Consider the following 17,020-nt stretch of genomic DNA (forward strand, 5'->3'; position numbering starts at 1 on the left):
GGTGTTTCCTTTCTGAAAGCCAATTTTCTTAGATAGAGCCTTCCTCTTTCGAGCCATTTTCTTGCCAAAAATATATTTATAAATTATAAAGTTTTCAAAATGCGCTAATTAATAAGAAAAACTGGTGTAACAGAATTATGAGAAAACATCAAAATTCAAAAGGAGATAATCACTCTCCCCTTTAACATGTGGTGATCCCTGTGGAATATTTCAGTCACATGATTTAAGTTACCATAATTTTTTCCACTGTACCCAGCAAATCTCAAGTATAGTCATGTATAGAACAAAATAAAATGTAATTTGAATTAAAAATTAAATCAATTCTACAAAAAGTCTCAGAGCCATAAAATGACATTTGGCCATTTTTTTTATGCATATGGCAGGTCCGTGAATATTTTCGTCCATTCGTTTTTCGTTTTTCATTTTGCAATGAGTTATTTTGTAGTAGCGGCATTTCATGTATAACATAAATTCACATTAAGAAATTAGCACCTGCTCTATCTCAAAAAGATGTTCATAGTGTAGTGTACCACTATTTGGACACATAATATTAGAATTATAGAAATCGTTACAAGTTCTTACTCAAAATATGGACAACTCTTTGTTAAGGGGGTTTAGAATTCAGTTTGACAGCTTTAGACATACTAATTTTTGACCTTTTTAACCGGATAAAATCACAACTTAACATCTTGATTCAGCACCCAATTTTTTTAACATGTAATTTAATTTTATGCCCTAACTTAATATGTTATGCATTAAATATCAAGAAAAGAATTGGGAAAGTGCATACAAAAAAATGCAAGTTATAGATTGTTCACACTAGGGACTATCAACGAAGACCAAAGGACGATGAATGAGTCCTTGGACCATATTCTCAAATTTCAATCGATTGTTACGGGTTCGCTTACATTGTACATCTTTATCTTATCATACACACATATGTCTAGTCAGGACAGTTTAACTTTTCGAAAGTTGTATTTAATGTTTTAGATATTGATTCAAGTGTTATGAATGTTATAAGGTACGCATTCAAGACGGGTAGCCATCTTTAAAGAAGAAATAAATGGAGGTATGTTTATCGTTATATTGAAATTTTGGTAGTATGTAATTACAAAATGAAATGTAAAATAATGAATGCAATACAGAATTGTCATTCCTTCTGAAAAGAAAATACTTGTATCTGCATTATTGTTTGACGAGCGCTACTGGGTAAATGATTTATTATACATACTTTTTCCCGAAATGTCTGAAAAAAGCTTATTTTTTATGACTCAAATTTAAATAAATGTGTTGCATTACTATCCTATGGTAAAAAAATTAGAAAATACTAAACATAACTAATACCTTTCAAAGGAACGAATTAGACCAAAAGCAAGTAGAAAACGATATTTATTCATAGTGTAACAAAATTCTCTGTGTTGCGAATAGACTTTTGTTGAATGATACAACATGTTTTTAGATTTGAAAGATATGTAATTACACAAATAATTAACGATCGATAACTGTACCACTTTGTGCCAACTTCGAAGCAAAGGTCAGTCACTAAGTAATCCAGAACATTAAAAATCCAATGTCTTAAACACCTATTGTTAGTTTGTTAAGTTTGGTAAGATATTTCTACACAAAATATACATTTTGCTAATCTGTCAAAAAGAAACTGGATGAATGTAATAACAGATGGTGAGCTATGAATGCTAACCTTTTACGTCTTTTAGTTTCTTGCATTCATACCGAATTTAATTGTTATATGGATATGCTGTATTGTATACGTTTATTAGAGTTTCAAGAAAACTCTCTGAACTACGTATACCAATTAAAAAACCTACATTCAGGGCAGTGTGAATCAAATGTAGTTACTTAAAAACCAATGCTGTGTATATAAGAGTATAATCCAAGTCTATTTCCTCTTGCAACTGTGTAAAAACATGTGGTTTTTTATGTTCTATACTACATCAGTATTCCCAAGATCAAACTAAAAAGACAAATGGTTTCATAAAAGAAATTGCCTTCGACGAAACAAATAGTTTTTTAGGGAGAGATAAATCATACTGAGATTCAAACAACAAAAATCTCTGAAACTGCCATTTTCATCAAGATGCTTGATTTCTTGCTTGACAACACAACTGTTACGCTTAGAGACGTTTTTATTTTTAAAACAGCCGATGTTTTCATGTGTATCTTTTCTATTAAGGTTACACCATTTTTCTCTCTAAAAAAATGCTGGAGGTCTGGGCGACGACTAACTTTTTTTCTTAAATGGTATAAACGATATTGACTCAAGTAATATATATAATTTACCGAATACCTGTAATACATATGTTTCAGACAATGGAAGACACTCCATGTGAATCGTGTAAAACACTAGGCAAGAACAGCATATCGGCTCATTGGTGTGTCACGTGTAAAAGTGCATTATGCTCAGAATGTACAGAAAACCATCGCACCCTACCCTTGACTCAAAAACACGAACTCGTTGATATTAACGACAATCCAGATCATCCTACTATCCCTCACCAAGGCTGTTCAAAACACAACGAATCGCCTTTTGGGTATTTTTGTATCGACCATGATACTCTATATTGCAAAGAATGTAAAGTAGAAACACATTGCTTCTGTCAAAAAGTTATGTCAGTTGACATAGCATCTAAAGGCGTTAAACAGTCTGAGTCATTCGTCGAGACTATTGAACTCATTAATCATGTTTTAACTACTACATCCATCATTTCAAACGACAGACACACCTTAATTGACAGGATAGAAAAACAAGCCATTGGAGTAAAAATTGAAATAATGAGATTGAGAGAAGAATTAACGATTCGTCACATAGAATCTTCGGGGAAGTCATTGCTAGAGGATCTGACACTACAAAAAGATAAAATAGTAACAAACGCTAAAGAAATGCTTAGTGAAATACAAAATATTGAAATGATAACAAAGGAACAAAAGGATACTTTTGATAAAGTTGAGAAACATGGATCAGAAAAACAAGCATTCATTGCTGTTCATAGTCTTCTGGATTTTTTCGAAAAGAGACTTATTACCATGACAGAGCAAACAACCCAACCTACAATTAAACTGAATCAAAACATGATTCAAGAAACCATTACGTCTATTGGAACACTTGAAACAATAGAAGAACCATCTGTCATTACATGTGTTCATACAAAAAAGCACCAGCCCCAAATTCCTCTTGGAAAACATCATGGATTATCATCGTTCATTCATAAGCAAGATATAGATATAGGGAATATGCGACATGTTATCAAGGGGATAATAATAAACGAGAAAGACGAACTCGTTACAGCTGTCTATTCATTCTTGTCTGATTCAAGAATAATGGTCCATGACAATATGGTTAATTTCAAATACCAACTTAATATTGAATTCCGACCAAGGCAAATTGCTCTTATTCCAGATAAAAACATGGGTGTAGTTACATCGTATTTACAAGATTTTATACAATTTATAGACTTTGACCAAAAGAAACTTTTGAATAAAGTATACTTAAAAAAGAGTGGACTAGGAGGGATTGCTGCATCCAAACTAAACGTGTTTGTTGGAACGAAAGGAAACATATCGCTTCTTGATCACAAAGGCAGTTATATTCGTTCTATTGAAATATCTAACGGAGAACTAACACCGTGGTACATCGTATTTGATAGAAATATCTATTACAGTGACAATGAGCTAGTGTGTTGTTTGACAGTCGACGGCAAAAATCTGTTTACATACAAACCGCAAGACAACAAAAGACTGCATGGGGTAGCAATAGACATGGAAGGATTTGTGTACGTTTTTGCTCATAATAAAGGAGTTTGTAGATTGAGACCGGACGGAACATTTACTGACATAGTTGTTGATAAACAAATAACGCGGACCCAGGATATTGGCTTCAACAAAGACTGTACTAAATTGTACATCGCATGCGGTAAAAGCATCTTAGTTTATAATCGTTTCAACTGATCTTAGTGGGAAATTTGAAGGCGGTTTTCAATTTGGTAGTTCAAGAGTGTCCACATACTTGAACTAGTTAAATTACAAGAATAAAAGGAAATGAATAGTTTCACAAACATAATCTAATTATATATAAGTGATGTTAATCGTCAATGATCCACACAACATGTATGCACACACAGATCAAATATGTAAATTCCTTTTGTCTTTTCAATTCAATATCATTGTTTTAAGGCTAATAATAAGGTATTGACAGATGTGGCCGCGTTTGAACCACAAACCTTACCCTTTGTGAATACGAACCTTTGCATCTACAACATTTTAACACATAGTTGGTCCTAGATATGTAACAGTAAGATGAATTGAGTATTTCCAATTGTTTTATGAAATTATCTACCTGATAATTTTAGAAAATGGGGAAGTGTCAAAGAGGCAACAACCCGAACAAAAAGCAGATAACAGCCGAAGGCCTCTGAAATGGGTCTTCAATGCAGCGATAAAATCCCGAGTCCGAAGGCGTGCTTCAGCAAGCCCCTAAACAAAAATGTATACTAGTTCAGTGATTATGGACGTCATACTCAATAAACTCATCATAGATACCAGGATTATATCTTGTATTGATGTCAGACGCGCGTTTCGTCTACAAAAGACTCATCAGTGACGCTCGAATCCAAAGCAGTTAAAAAGGCCAAATAAAGTTGAAGAGCATTGAGGACCAAAATTCCTAAAAGTTTTGCCAAATACACCTAAGGTAATCTATTCCTGAGGTAGAAAAGCCTTAGTATTTCAAAAATTCAAAAGTAAACAGTTAGTTTATAGATATGACCATATCTGTTAATGATAATTCATGACATCACAGAAATGCTGACTACTGGGCTGGTGATACCCTCGTGGAATTAAAATTAACCAAAAGTGGCATCGACCCAGTGGTTTTAATAAACTTATCATAGATACAAGGACTTAGTTTTGTATCAACTGCGAAATGTATAAAAGAAACTAAATTAAAATCATACAAGACTAACAGAGGCTTCTAGTTTGGGATAGGTGCAAAAATGCAGCGGGATTAAACATGTTTTTTTTTATATCTCAACCCTCTCCCATTACATCTAGCCTATGTAGAAAAACAAACCCACAGCCCTCCCCTTATACATCTAGCCAATGTAGGAAAAACAAACCCACAACAATATGCAAAGTAAAACACAGTTTAAAGAAGTCCGAGTCCGATGTCAGAATAGGTGACAAAAGAAACTAAACAAAATAAAAATGATACACAAATTAACAAAGGACTATTCGGAGTTACTAAGCTCAAGACCTCAATTAAACTGATTGAAAGATTATGTCTTCATCATATCAATAATAAGCACAGTTCCTCCAATTGAAAATGCAACCCCCTCTTTCATTCTGTCTATAGCTCTAATATTTTTGTAATTTTAAAATCTATTTAAATTATGTAGTAATTACCTTATATAATTAATTGCTTTAAATAAAATATGTTAGAAAATATGTTTAAACTTTGTTTTTATTTTGCCATGATATTTTGGATGAGGGGCAAACGATACCAGATTGCCATTCAAACTCATACATAGAAAATAAACTGACAACGACATTGCTTCATAGAAAGAAAAAAAAACCAGACAATAGTACACACGAAACAATATAGAAAACTTAAGACTAAGCAAAACGAACCCAACTAAAAACTCAGGATGATCTCAGGTGCTCCGAAAGGTGAGCAGATCATGCTCCATCGTCGTGTTGCTCATGTTATTTAATACAAACCCGGTAAATAGTCTAATTTGGTGGGTCACATTCGTAAAAACGGATTCGTGCAAGTGGGTTTCATTGGGGGGGGGGGGGGGTGCCGATCCCAGATTTCGCTTACTGTTTTGTCAGATTCCCGTATCCCGCTTACACTATGTACGTAAGCAATTCTCATTTTTTTGTCATTTCCTGGGGCCCGCTGGTAGTAGGGTGCCCAATCAATTTTATCGATTTGCCTTCACGGAATAACACACGGCTATATTTAATATCATTGGAAAGAGGAAAATAAGTCTAATCGAAATAGCGTTGTCGTCGTTGTCTACCGTGGTCACGTTTTTTTTCTTTCAAATCAGGGTCAAAGGTCAAAGCAAAATTTCAAGAAAAATGTACAGTCACGTTTAGATAGCTTGATTCTCCTAGATCTATGCGTTTGGAGCAAAATAAAACAACTAATTTATAGAAAAATATCTTTTGTATCTACATTTAGAACCTATTCTATATTTTTTCCGCCAAAAATGACTTTAGATTGACTTTTTTTGCATAGAGGGTGCAAATTTGAAATTTTCAAACAGCTGTTAAAAAACAGTGACCTTGACCTATTTCAATTTCTAAATTTGTTTTTTTTTTGTATTCAATTCGTTACAAGTAATATTTAAAGATGTTTTTTTATATCTTAAGTTTAATCATTTGTCGAAAACAAAATGTGTTTATCACTTCTTTTGATAGTAAGGTGTTCGTCATTTTCTAGGTAAATATCAAATTTTTGTTATTAGGTGCGACATAGTATATATAAATGATTTGTTCCGAAATTATTACGTCGAACTTGGTTGAATTTAAAGCTCTGTGTATAGCTTTGCTTTAAAGAAGTAAAAATTACTGCAAACAGAGAAAAACGGGGGGGGGGAGTTATGAAAACAAAACGTCTATTAGAACAGGTAAAACACCCCTTCCTACATATACAGATGATTAAATGAGCAACAATTGCCTATAATGTTTATAAGTATTCCAAAAAATGTAATAAGGGAATGGGTTACGTACAGCACCGATGTGTTTACAAACAAATGCAAACAAAAAAGGCGTGAGAAGCCAAAGGAACATTAAAAACTTATAAAATGAAAACAAGCAGACAACAGTATGGCTAAAATACAAAAAAAAAAAAAAAGATCAGATGCAAATAGAAAATTATGATTGAGGCTAGCATTACCTACTACGTTCTATGGTCTCCTGTAGTTTAACCCCACCAACCATGCCAAGGTCAGAGAACATATGGCATGTTTTTTTTTAATATTTTTTACATATCGTTCGGAATCCCCACTAGAAAGATTATTACTATATTTCCAACGATATCAAAATTGATTATATGTTCATCTTTGTCGTCATCAATGTTTCTAATTGCAACCCGACGAGTATTTACATTTTGACATATGTCATTTGCCTGACTTTGGCATACATCTGTACAAAATAGATTTTGTCGAAGCAAATGCAACCCTTAGAAAACACAGATTTCCCCTACAAGTACAAACTAAATCTTGCAGAAATTCGGATGACATCTGACCTTCGAGATAGCGAAGTTTTTTTTCTTTTCTCTTTCGAACTGAAGAGGAGAATGTTAGGGTAGTTTGGCTATTTCTGAAGACATCTTTACGTCTGGAGTGAAGCTCTTTTTTCATATTGTTTAAAAGTAGATTCACAAGGAGGAAATTTGACAAGGGAGAAATTTTAAATTGTTGCCAATTTTACGCTCAATTTGTTTAAGCACAATGATCTACTTTTAGTTTTGACTTGAGATCATTCAACCTAACAACAAGATCTTGAGCTGCATCTATCGATTCATCGATGTCACAATAAGAAAGGTTTGACAAATCGGTGAAATTATCTGGGTTGTCCTTCAAGATTAAAAAACAGTGCGCCTATCGATCTTAAACAGGACCGATTACATTGTATCTTATTATGTAACATCATGTGCGGCTGGTACAATGTTACAGGTGGCCAACTCGATACTTTTACATGTGTCATGGACAGGTAAATAGTGGCGCAAATCTTGTGTGCAAATTATAGTGCCTGTTTGAAACCATAGCTCATGCGTATGCTGCATGGAGGGGAAGTAAAATCACAAAATACTGAACTCCGAGGAAAATTCATTCGGGCAGTCCCTAATCACATGGCAAAATCAAATGAGAAAACACATAAAAAACGAATGGAAAAAACAACTGTCATATTCCTGACATGGTACAGGCATTTGTCAAATGTAGAAAATGGTGGATTGAATCTGGTTTCATAGCGCTAAACCTCTCACTTGTACTGATGAACCCATAAGATCAGAACATCTGTATCCTTGATTCCTTTCACACCGAACTCTTTGTCTACATGAATAGCATGTAAAATCATGCGAGTATCTACTTCATCGGGCGTACAAAATAATTCTTAAAACGTGAATACTCCTTCTGAGCTGATTTAGGGTCCTTGGAAGTGCTAAATAGAATATGACTTCTTCATGTATCTCAGTAACTGTTGATATACCATGATGCCGAACAATCAATTCACCAAGAAATCTGAATAACACCTGCTGGTTCTCATTGACCCAAAGAAACTTTATCCGGTCAGGAATTTGACGACCTTCTATATATGACTTGAAACACTTTCCAGACGAACACGAACTTGATACAGCTTTAAAATGACTGCAGTTGTGTCTGCTAGTGTAAGATTTATAGCAAGAATGATGGTATAACATTTTGTAATCATCAATACGAAAATAGTCTAGGTCTGAAGCAGGCGTGCAAAGTATTAAAATATACATGATCTTTCCGTCCTCTCATAGCCTCGGTAAAGCTTTTGTGTTAATTCCTCGCATATTAATAAGCAATTCAGTGGAGGAACCATGACATATAAGTTACAACACACTTATCTCATTGTATTTCATTCCTACTTCGCTTAGGGTTTGATTAGCATAGTTTAACATGACTGTGAATGTGTGCCATATTCCGGGTCTGAAACGTGACCGAAGGATTTGTTTTGTATATTACAATTATAACAAAACTATCAATTAAAAAAACCAATTAAAGTTATAAAAATCAACAAAATAATAACCAAGTTACAAAACGACGATCTTAAAAAAAACCTGGACTATACAAAACAAACAAATTGACCATATAACAAGCAAAAATGAGAAATGCTGTTAGTGACAATTGTCCTAGTTAATGACCTAATAGTGTAAGCTACAAAACGATTAACGGCACATGAAAAGGCGTGTTTGAATCAAGGCAAAATTATCACTAAATTTGTGTTTTTAATTGCTATTTTCTTCTCACCGATTATTATTACACGAAAAATATTTGGCACACATATAAACCATGTCTTATTGATGTAATCAGAGTAAAAAAAATAGTCTTACTAAAATAATGAAATACTTATACTTAAATTAAAACAAAAACTATCTTTAAAAAGATATCCGACGTATTTAAATTTGAGTATATGTTTAAAACTATCATTTCGATAACCTTCAGAAGCACAAAGATACCATTTAAATAACGTTTTCTCTGTTTGTGTTCAGTATTCTAGGTCCTCGTATCTTTCTGTTTACATTCACCAAAACCCCGCGGAAATCTCACATGCGTAGGTGCGTTCTAAAAGTGATGTACGTTCATACAACAAAGTTTACATTAAAAATTATATAATTGTCCCGAATAAACAGCTGTCACGGATGCAAAGAGCTATTGGAGAAACAATTATTTTAATAAAAATATAAATCTTTGTTAGATCTAGTTCAAATATTTACAGTTTTTCACTTGCTTTCCATCACGATATAATTAACGAGACGTTTTTTCAAACACAACCAAATCACCCACCATGACAGCATTTTGTCCAATCACAGAAAGGATTTTCGAGCATGCGTATTATGTTGCCATAGTTAAGCGTCCTTAAAATCAAAGGGCACAAACCGAAACTATACCGACTACGTCGGAAAAATCTTTTCAGCTTTTGTTATATGATAAATTTAATTTTCAAGCTAAATGATAAGTATCATTTGAACAAATAACACAGAAAGCAATAATTTTATTTTTCGTGTTGAAGATGGCCTGTATCATCAGGTATCTTTGGGTACTCTAAGAAACCCTAAAATTTTGAAAACGTGACAACGGTAGCTTACACCGACATTCATGATTGAAAAATATAATGATTTTCCAATAGTTTGCATATAAATATAGCCGTGTGTTATCCGTTAACTTAAACTCGTTAACTAGACGTCTTTTTCGATACTGGGCACCCTACTATAGACCTCATTTCCCGTTTTCACGAAACAATAATTTGACTTTCACGTGTCACGCTTACAAGAAATCGGCAATCCCGCGTCACGCTTAGACTCCAATGAGACCCACATGCAATAGATAAGTGCCACCTTGCCAATGTAGTTTGACAATTAATAGTCGTTTCAAGAAAATACAGGGAGTCCAATATTTTACGGGAGGAAAAGGTCAACTAATTATAAGGGAAAGTTGACTCCAGGAGCAATAATCATACGACATTTTGACTTCTAATCGACTGTTTAATACATCTGTCCAATTGTATTATTCAATTCGATATTTATACAAAACACCTAACTAATATATTCTGCTCTGTTTTAAAGCATATCATAATTTGTATAATTTTTTTCAGCATAGATATGAAACTAAGAAGATGTTGTATGATTGCCAATGACAAAACACTCCACAAGAGAAAAACATGATGACTTGAAAATTAATATAATGAAATAAGTACACAGTTCTCACACAATTTCCATACCTCAAAATATAAGAACACACTTTTAAAGTAATAGACACATTCTACTGCATCCACACAGCACGATTAACAAACTCTACAGTAAATATAATAATATATGGCATGATTGCCATTGACACAAATGATTGAGACAACTCTCCACAAGAGCCCAAATTAAGAAATATTTTTTTTCATGCCATGTTCTATGCTCATTGGGTAGACATTATATTTGTCAATATCTTAACAGAATATTTTTTAAATGTGCAGCCAATGTTTTATTGGAATAAGAACATGGCTGTGTATCCAGATTTAAAGAAGAACGTCAGTTTAGAATGATAAATAGAAGATTACTATAATGGATTATTATAATGGAAAACGTAGCCAGCTCTCTCACATATAAAGTGTATATTACATCAACATTGTCTGCACAAATTCAAATTCAGAGTCCGTAACATTGTACAACAGGTGCACAATATAAACTGGAAAATACCTTTTCGTGACCCTTTACAAGCTTTTTAATAAGCTACATTGTGATCGTTGGAATATTAGATCAGGTGATCTGAATGTTATCAGTACTTATAAACCTTCCGGGTAGCCATATTTAATTAAAACATAAATTGAGGTAAGTTAAACGTTTAAATTACCCTTTTTTCATAGATATTATTACAACTCTTTAATTGTCTTGAAAATCCCTTGTCGGTTTACCATAGTATAACTTTTTAAACAAGTTTAAATAAACAATATTACAAAATAACAACAAAACAGTATACGAAAATTAATTAAAACAAAAAACCAAAAAATAAGCGATGAATTTACAACATTACACTATTCAATATATATGTTACAATAAGACCTTTGCCTTCAGTTCTAATGACCTTTTGGTAAAGAAGCCAATAATTCTAAAATTTCTAAAGGACGGTGGGTTTATTATTCAGTGTATCATCATATTTGCACAAATGTGTTGCATTACTATATACAAATATTGATATAAGTGTAATTATAGGATGATAAAACTGTTGTTATTATTTTTGCGCGGTTATCTGTCGTAAATCTTTAATTTAAGTCCTCGCCATCATCAGTTCAGTCTAAATTAAGCCATACTCATTCAGTCTTATGGTGACTTGCTTAAAAACGTAGGGTATTTTCCCCAACCTAAATAGAATTGTCATCAATGTAAAATGCACATTCTGACCAACTATTCTGAAAGTATACAACTTGCAGGAATGTTTAAAGGGCCCAGTCATCTAATTGCGCATTTTAATGAAATGTATATCGAGAAAAAATATATTTAAATCATATGATTTGAATCAATGCAACTTTGACCAAGTGGTATTAAAGTAGTAACTTTTCATAGAGTCTTGTAAACGAAACACGCGCCTGGCATACACAATATTATAATATAAAAAAAAGATTATATGAGCCTGGCATCTTTTATGAAGTTTTTAAAAGCATACCGTTGCTAATGTTAATTAAAACAACCTAGAAAAACATATATACAGTTCAAAGACAAAGATGCGTAAACACGTTATTGAGAAATACAATAAAAGTTGTTTTTTTTTTATTTCAGATCATGGAAAATGATCAATGTGAGCCATGCAGAGAACTCGACAAGAACAAAACGCCGACTCATTGGTGCGTCATTTGTGAAGAAGCGTTATGTTTACAATGCACAGAACACCATCGCGTTCAGAAAATATCCCGCAGTCACGAACTCATAGATATTAATATAAAGCTTACACATATCAATATCTCGGATCAACGTTGCTCAAAACACGAGAACTTGTCATTTGAGTATTTCTGTGTCGACCATGATAGTCTCTGTTGCAAGGAGTGTCAAGTAAAATAACACCGTACCTGTCAGAAAATTATGTCAGTTGACATAGCATCTAAAGGCATCAAAAGATCTCAGTCATTTATAGACGCAGTCGAACTCATAGAACATGTTTTAATGACTATACCCATCATTACAGAGGACAGACAGACTTTAATTGATAGCATTGAAAAAGACGCAAATGTGATTAAAGATGAAATTAGGAAAGTGAAGGAAGAAGCAATAAGTCACATTGAATATCTAGAGAAATTACTTCTCGAGGAACTGAAACTGAAAAAAGACAAAATAGTAACAAACGCAAATGTGACGATCAATGAAATAGAAGTTATTGAAAGAATGGCACAAGACAAAAAGGACACGTTTGATAGAGTGGAGAAACATGGATCTGAAAAACAAGCATTTCTTGCTGTTCATGCTAACAAAACCTTTCTCACCGATCTTGAAGAAAGAATTAGTACAATCACAGAGAAGACAATTCATACGTCAATTAAATTGAATTCAAATATAATAGAAAAAAACATAACATCTATTGGAACCATTGAAACAAAGGAAGTACCCGCTTCAACTACATTTGTCAAAAGGAAGAAGCGCCAGTCGCAGGTTTCAATTGTACATCGTCAAGATTTACCGTCGTTCATTCATAAGAATGTCATAGCATCAACGAATGTTGTTGGAGGAATAACAGTAAATGAGAAAAACGAACTAATCATCGTGACTAATGCTTCTCTTTGGCGTCATGAAATAGTGATTTATGACAATAATGAAAAGTTAAAATACAAATTCGGTCCAGTGTCTCGCCCAACGCAAATTGCTTTCATTCCAGACAAAAACATAGGAATAATGACAGTTTCACTGGATGCCATTCAATTTGTAGACTTTACCAATAGAGAACTACTGAATAAGGTATTAATAAATGGATGCCAAGGGGGGGGGGGGGGGGGGGTGTTGCTGCTTCAAATAAAAACATCTTTGTTGGCACGAAAGGAAACATATCAGTTCTTGATCTCAAAGGCAGATTCATTCGATCCATTAAAATGAATAATGATAAAATAACACCAAGGTATATTACATTAGACAAAATTGGAAACATTTATCACATTGACAGTGAAGGCGTGTATTGTACTAGAATCGATGGTGAAAACATTTTTACTTTTGAACCACCAGACAACAAAAGTCCCAATGGAATAGCAATAGATAGTCAAGGATACGTGTACGTCGTTGTCCAAAATCAAGGAGTGTGTAGATTAAGACCGGATGGAACATTCAACGACTTAGTGGACACTTTGAATGTAGATTTGAATGGAACCCTTTTTGATATCTGCTTTAACAAAGACATTTCATACGAAAGAGGTGTTTCGGTTTATAATCGACAATAGTACTAAACTGAAAAACAAATCTGTAAATGATTCTAAGGAAAAAAGACGCATGCATGCTTTTATTTTATAAAGTAAAGTATATCATGTAGTACATGCATACAATAATTATTTATAAAACAACCATTATTTTTTTATTATAATTCATGTTAAAATGCCAGATTAAGTGTAATTTGTTTTGCCAATAAATACATTTCAAATTGACTATAAAATAAAATTGAGAAAGGAAATGGTGAATATGTCAAAGCGACAACCACCCGACCATAGAGCAAACAACAGCCGAAGGCAACCAATGGGTCTTCAATGTAGCGAGAATTCCCGCACCCGTAGGTGTCCTTCAGCTGGCCCCTAAAATATGCATAATAGTACAGTGATAATGGACGTCATACTAAACTCCGAATTATACACAAGAAACTAAAATTTAAAATCATACAAGACTAACAAAGGCCAGAGGCTCCTGACTTAGGACAGGCGCAAAATTGCGGCGGGGTTTAACATGTTTATGAGATCTCAACCCTCCCCCTATACCTCTAGCCAATGTAGAAAAGTAAAAGAATAACAATACGCACATTAAAATTCAGTTCAAGAGAAGTCCAAGTCCGATGTCAAAAGATGTAACAAAAGAAAATAAATAAAATGACAATAATACATAAATAACAACAGACTACTAGCAGTTAACTGGCATGCCAGCTCCATACCTCAATTAAACTGATTGAAAGATTATGTCTTCATCATATGAATATCAGGTACAATCCCTCCCGTTAGGGGTTTAGTATCATACTATCATAAAATATATGAGAAGAACATAACCCGTGTCATGCCAACAACTGTTTTTTTTAGAAATAAATGTGTTTAGTTCCGATGCAAAGACCCCATCAGTGAATCAATGTTAAAGCCAAAATATGCAATCTTTAATGACCTGACAACAGTATCGTAACTATATCCCCTTTTAATAAGTCTATTTAAAGGTTTTGTTAGTTTCTGAGGAGAATACTGACATTTTTGTGCTTTATAAAGAATATTTCCATAAAATTTTGGATGTGAAATACCTGAACGTATAAGATGTCTGCATGTTGAGTTATATTTACGAATAATTTCCTTATACCGGTGATAAAATTTAGTAAATGTTTTGACCAGTTTGTGATATCGAAAACCCTGGTGTAATAATTTTTCAGTAATACATAAATTTCTCTCGCTAAAATCTAATACATTGTTACATACACGAGCGAATCGTACAAGTTGAGATATATAAACACCATAAGATGGTGACAAGGGAACGTCACCATCTAAAAATGGATAATTAACAATAAGAAATGAAAAATCAACTCTTTTATCATAAATTTTTGTATTAAGCTTCCCGTTTATGATATAGATATCAAGATCGAGGAAAGGGCAGTGGTAATTGTTATCATTAGCTGTATTTAAATTAAGTTCTACAGGATAAATTTCTTTAGTATACATACTAAGTCGTCATTATTTAGAGCCAATATATCATCCAAATATCTAAAAGTATTGTTAAATTTTTGTATCAAATGTTGTTTTGATGGGTCTTTGCTAATTTTAGTCATAACTTGTAACTCATAACAGTACAAAAACAGGTCCGCAATAAGTGGTGCACAGTTAGTCCCCATTGGAATTCCAATAACTTGACGATATACGGAATCTCCAAAGCGAACAAAAATGTTATCAAGTAAAAATTCAAGTGCATAAATAGTATCAAAGCATGTCCAATTGACATAGTTCTTTTGTTTATTGCTACTAAAAAATGATCTAAAAGAGTTTGAACATATGTACTCGCATTCCGACTTTTTAAATGCCCAGTTAATTAGGGATGTGAATTTTTTCTTAATAAGAATATGAGGCAAAGTGGTATATAGGGTAGAAAAATCAAAACTTTGAACAGATTCAAAATCACCAATATATGCATGCAATTTATCAAGTACTTCCAACGAGTTTTTGACACTCCAAAAGTAATTAATTCCACTATTTTCAAAGGCCTTATTTGAACAATTTATTATCAGGTTTTTTATTGTACCAAGTGTACTAGTAAGTAAAACAGACAATTTAGTAGTTGAACAATGGCTAGAAGATGAAATAAATCTATATTTGTAAGGTTTTTTGTGCAGCTTCGGAAGCCAGTACATAAAAACTTTAGTTCTCGTATCGCACTGCTATCTACTATTAAGAAATGTTTGGATATAAGTAGTCGAAATCTGTTTAATAATGCTTATATTCTGACCTAATTTAATTTTTGTTGTTCAGTATCGGGTATTGTTATGAAGATGGATAAAAACAATCTTATAATGCAGATAAAAACCTGCAAGGATTATACTCGATGCACCAGGTGTAACACCTAGTATATGTTTTTTAAGAGATAAATTAGTCAAATCATAAACCTATTCTTGTTCATTAAAGGCACTCTGTTTTCCAATTGTTAACCTACATAGTAGAAATATTAATTTAGCTGCTGTGCGACCGAACATAAATTTAATGAAGAAATCTTTTACATATAGCTCCTAAATACTTTTGAATAAACTACCATTTGAAATAAAATGTTGTGAAAATCCGGGCACTTTTGAAAAAGAAAATGTACAGATTTTTTGACTGTGAATGATATATAACAGCTCACTCATATATTTTAATGATTTTGCGTTTGAAGTATACATTCATGATTTTATTTTTTTCTTGTTCTACAGACAATGTATAGTTAGCATGAGTATTGCATCTATGTAATATGTTCAAAATTGTAAGCTATGTAATATTTGTACTGTTTGTAAAGGACTCAAGGTAGACTAGTGAATGCTAATTGAGTCACTTTTACTTACTTAGAAAATATAATAAATTTTATATGAAGATAAACCAATAACTGTAAAATTTTCAATAAGTTCCTCCACCGAAAGGAATACACTAATATATTGTAACGTTTCTGTGTTTAGGAAGCCTTTTACAAAATCATATAGATATAAGAAGATTGGGTATGAGAGTCTATGAGCCACTTTTCCATCTAGTACACAATTTGTAAAAGAAAATCCATTATAGGTCAAATATAAAAAAAAAAGAAGATGTGGTATCATTGTCAATGAGACAACTCTCCACAAGAGACCAAAATGACAACGAAATTAACCTCTATAGGTTACCATACGGCCTTCAACCATGAACAAAGACCATACCGCAAAGCCTGGTCAGCTATAAAAAGCCCCGAAATGTCAATGTAAAACAATTCAAACGAGAAAACTAACGGCATTATTTATATAAAAAAAATGTACGAAAAAACAATATGTAACACATAAACAAACGATAACCACTGAATTACAAGCTCCTTACTTTTTCAAGAAACTTTTCGCTGAGC

At 32.9% G+C, this 17,020-nt stretch overlaps 1 protein-coding gene across 1 annotated transcript; it reads left to right on the forward strand.

Moving 5' to 3' along the window:
- The first annotated feature begins 2,328 nt into the window (after positions 1 to 2,328).
- On the forward strand, positions 2,329 to 3,963 carry LOC139497773 (uncharacterized). Its single transcript, XM_071286009.1, has one exon. The coding sequence runs from the start codon at positions 2,329 to 2,331 to the stop codon at positions 3,961 to 3,963; it is 1,635 nt and encodes a 544-aa protein (XP_071142110.1).
- Positions 3,964 to 17,020: the final 13,057 nt, after the last annotated feature.

Source organism: Mytilus edulis, chromosome 12, assembly GCF_963676685.1.
Source record: "Mytilus edulis chromosome 12, xbMytEdul2.2, whole genome shotgun sequence".
NCBI classification, from domain to species: Eukaryota; Metazoa; Mollusca; class Bivalvia; order Mytilida; family Mytilidae; genus Mytilus; species Mytilus edulis.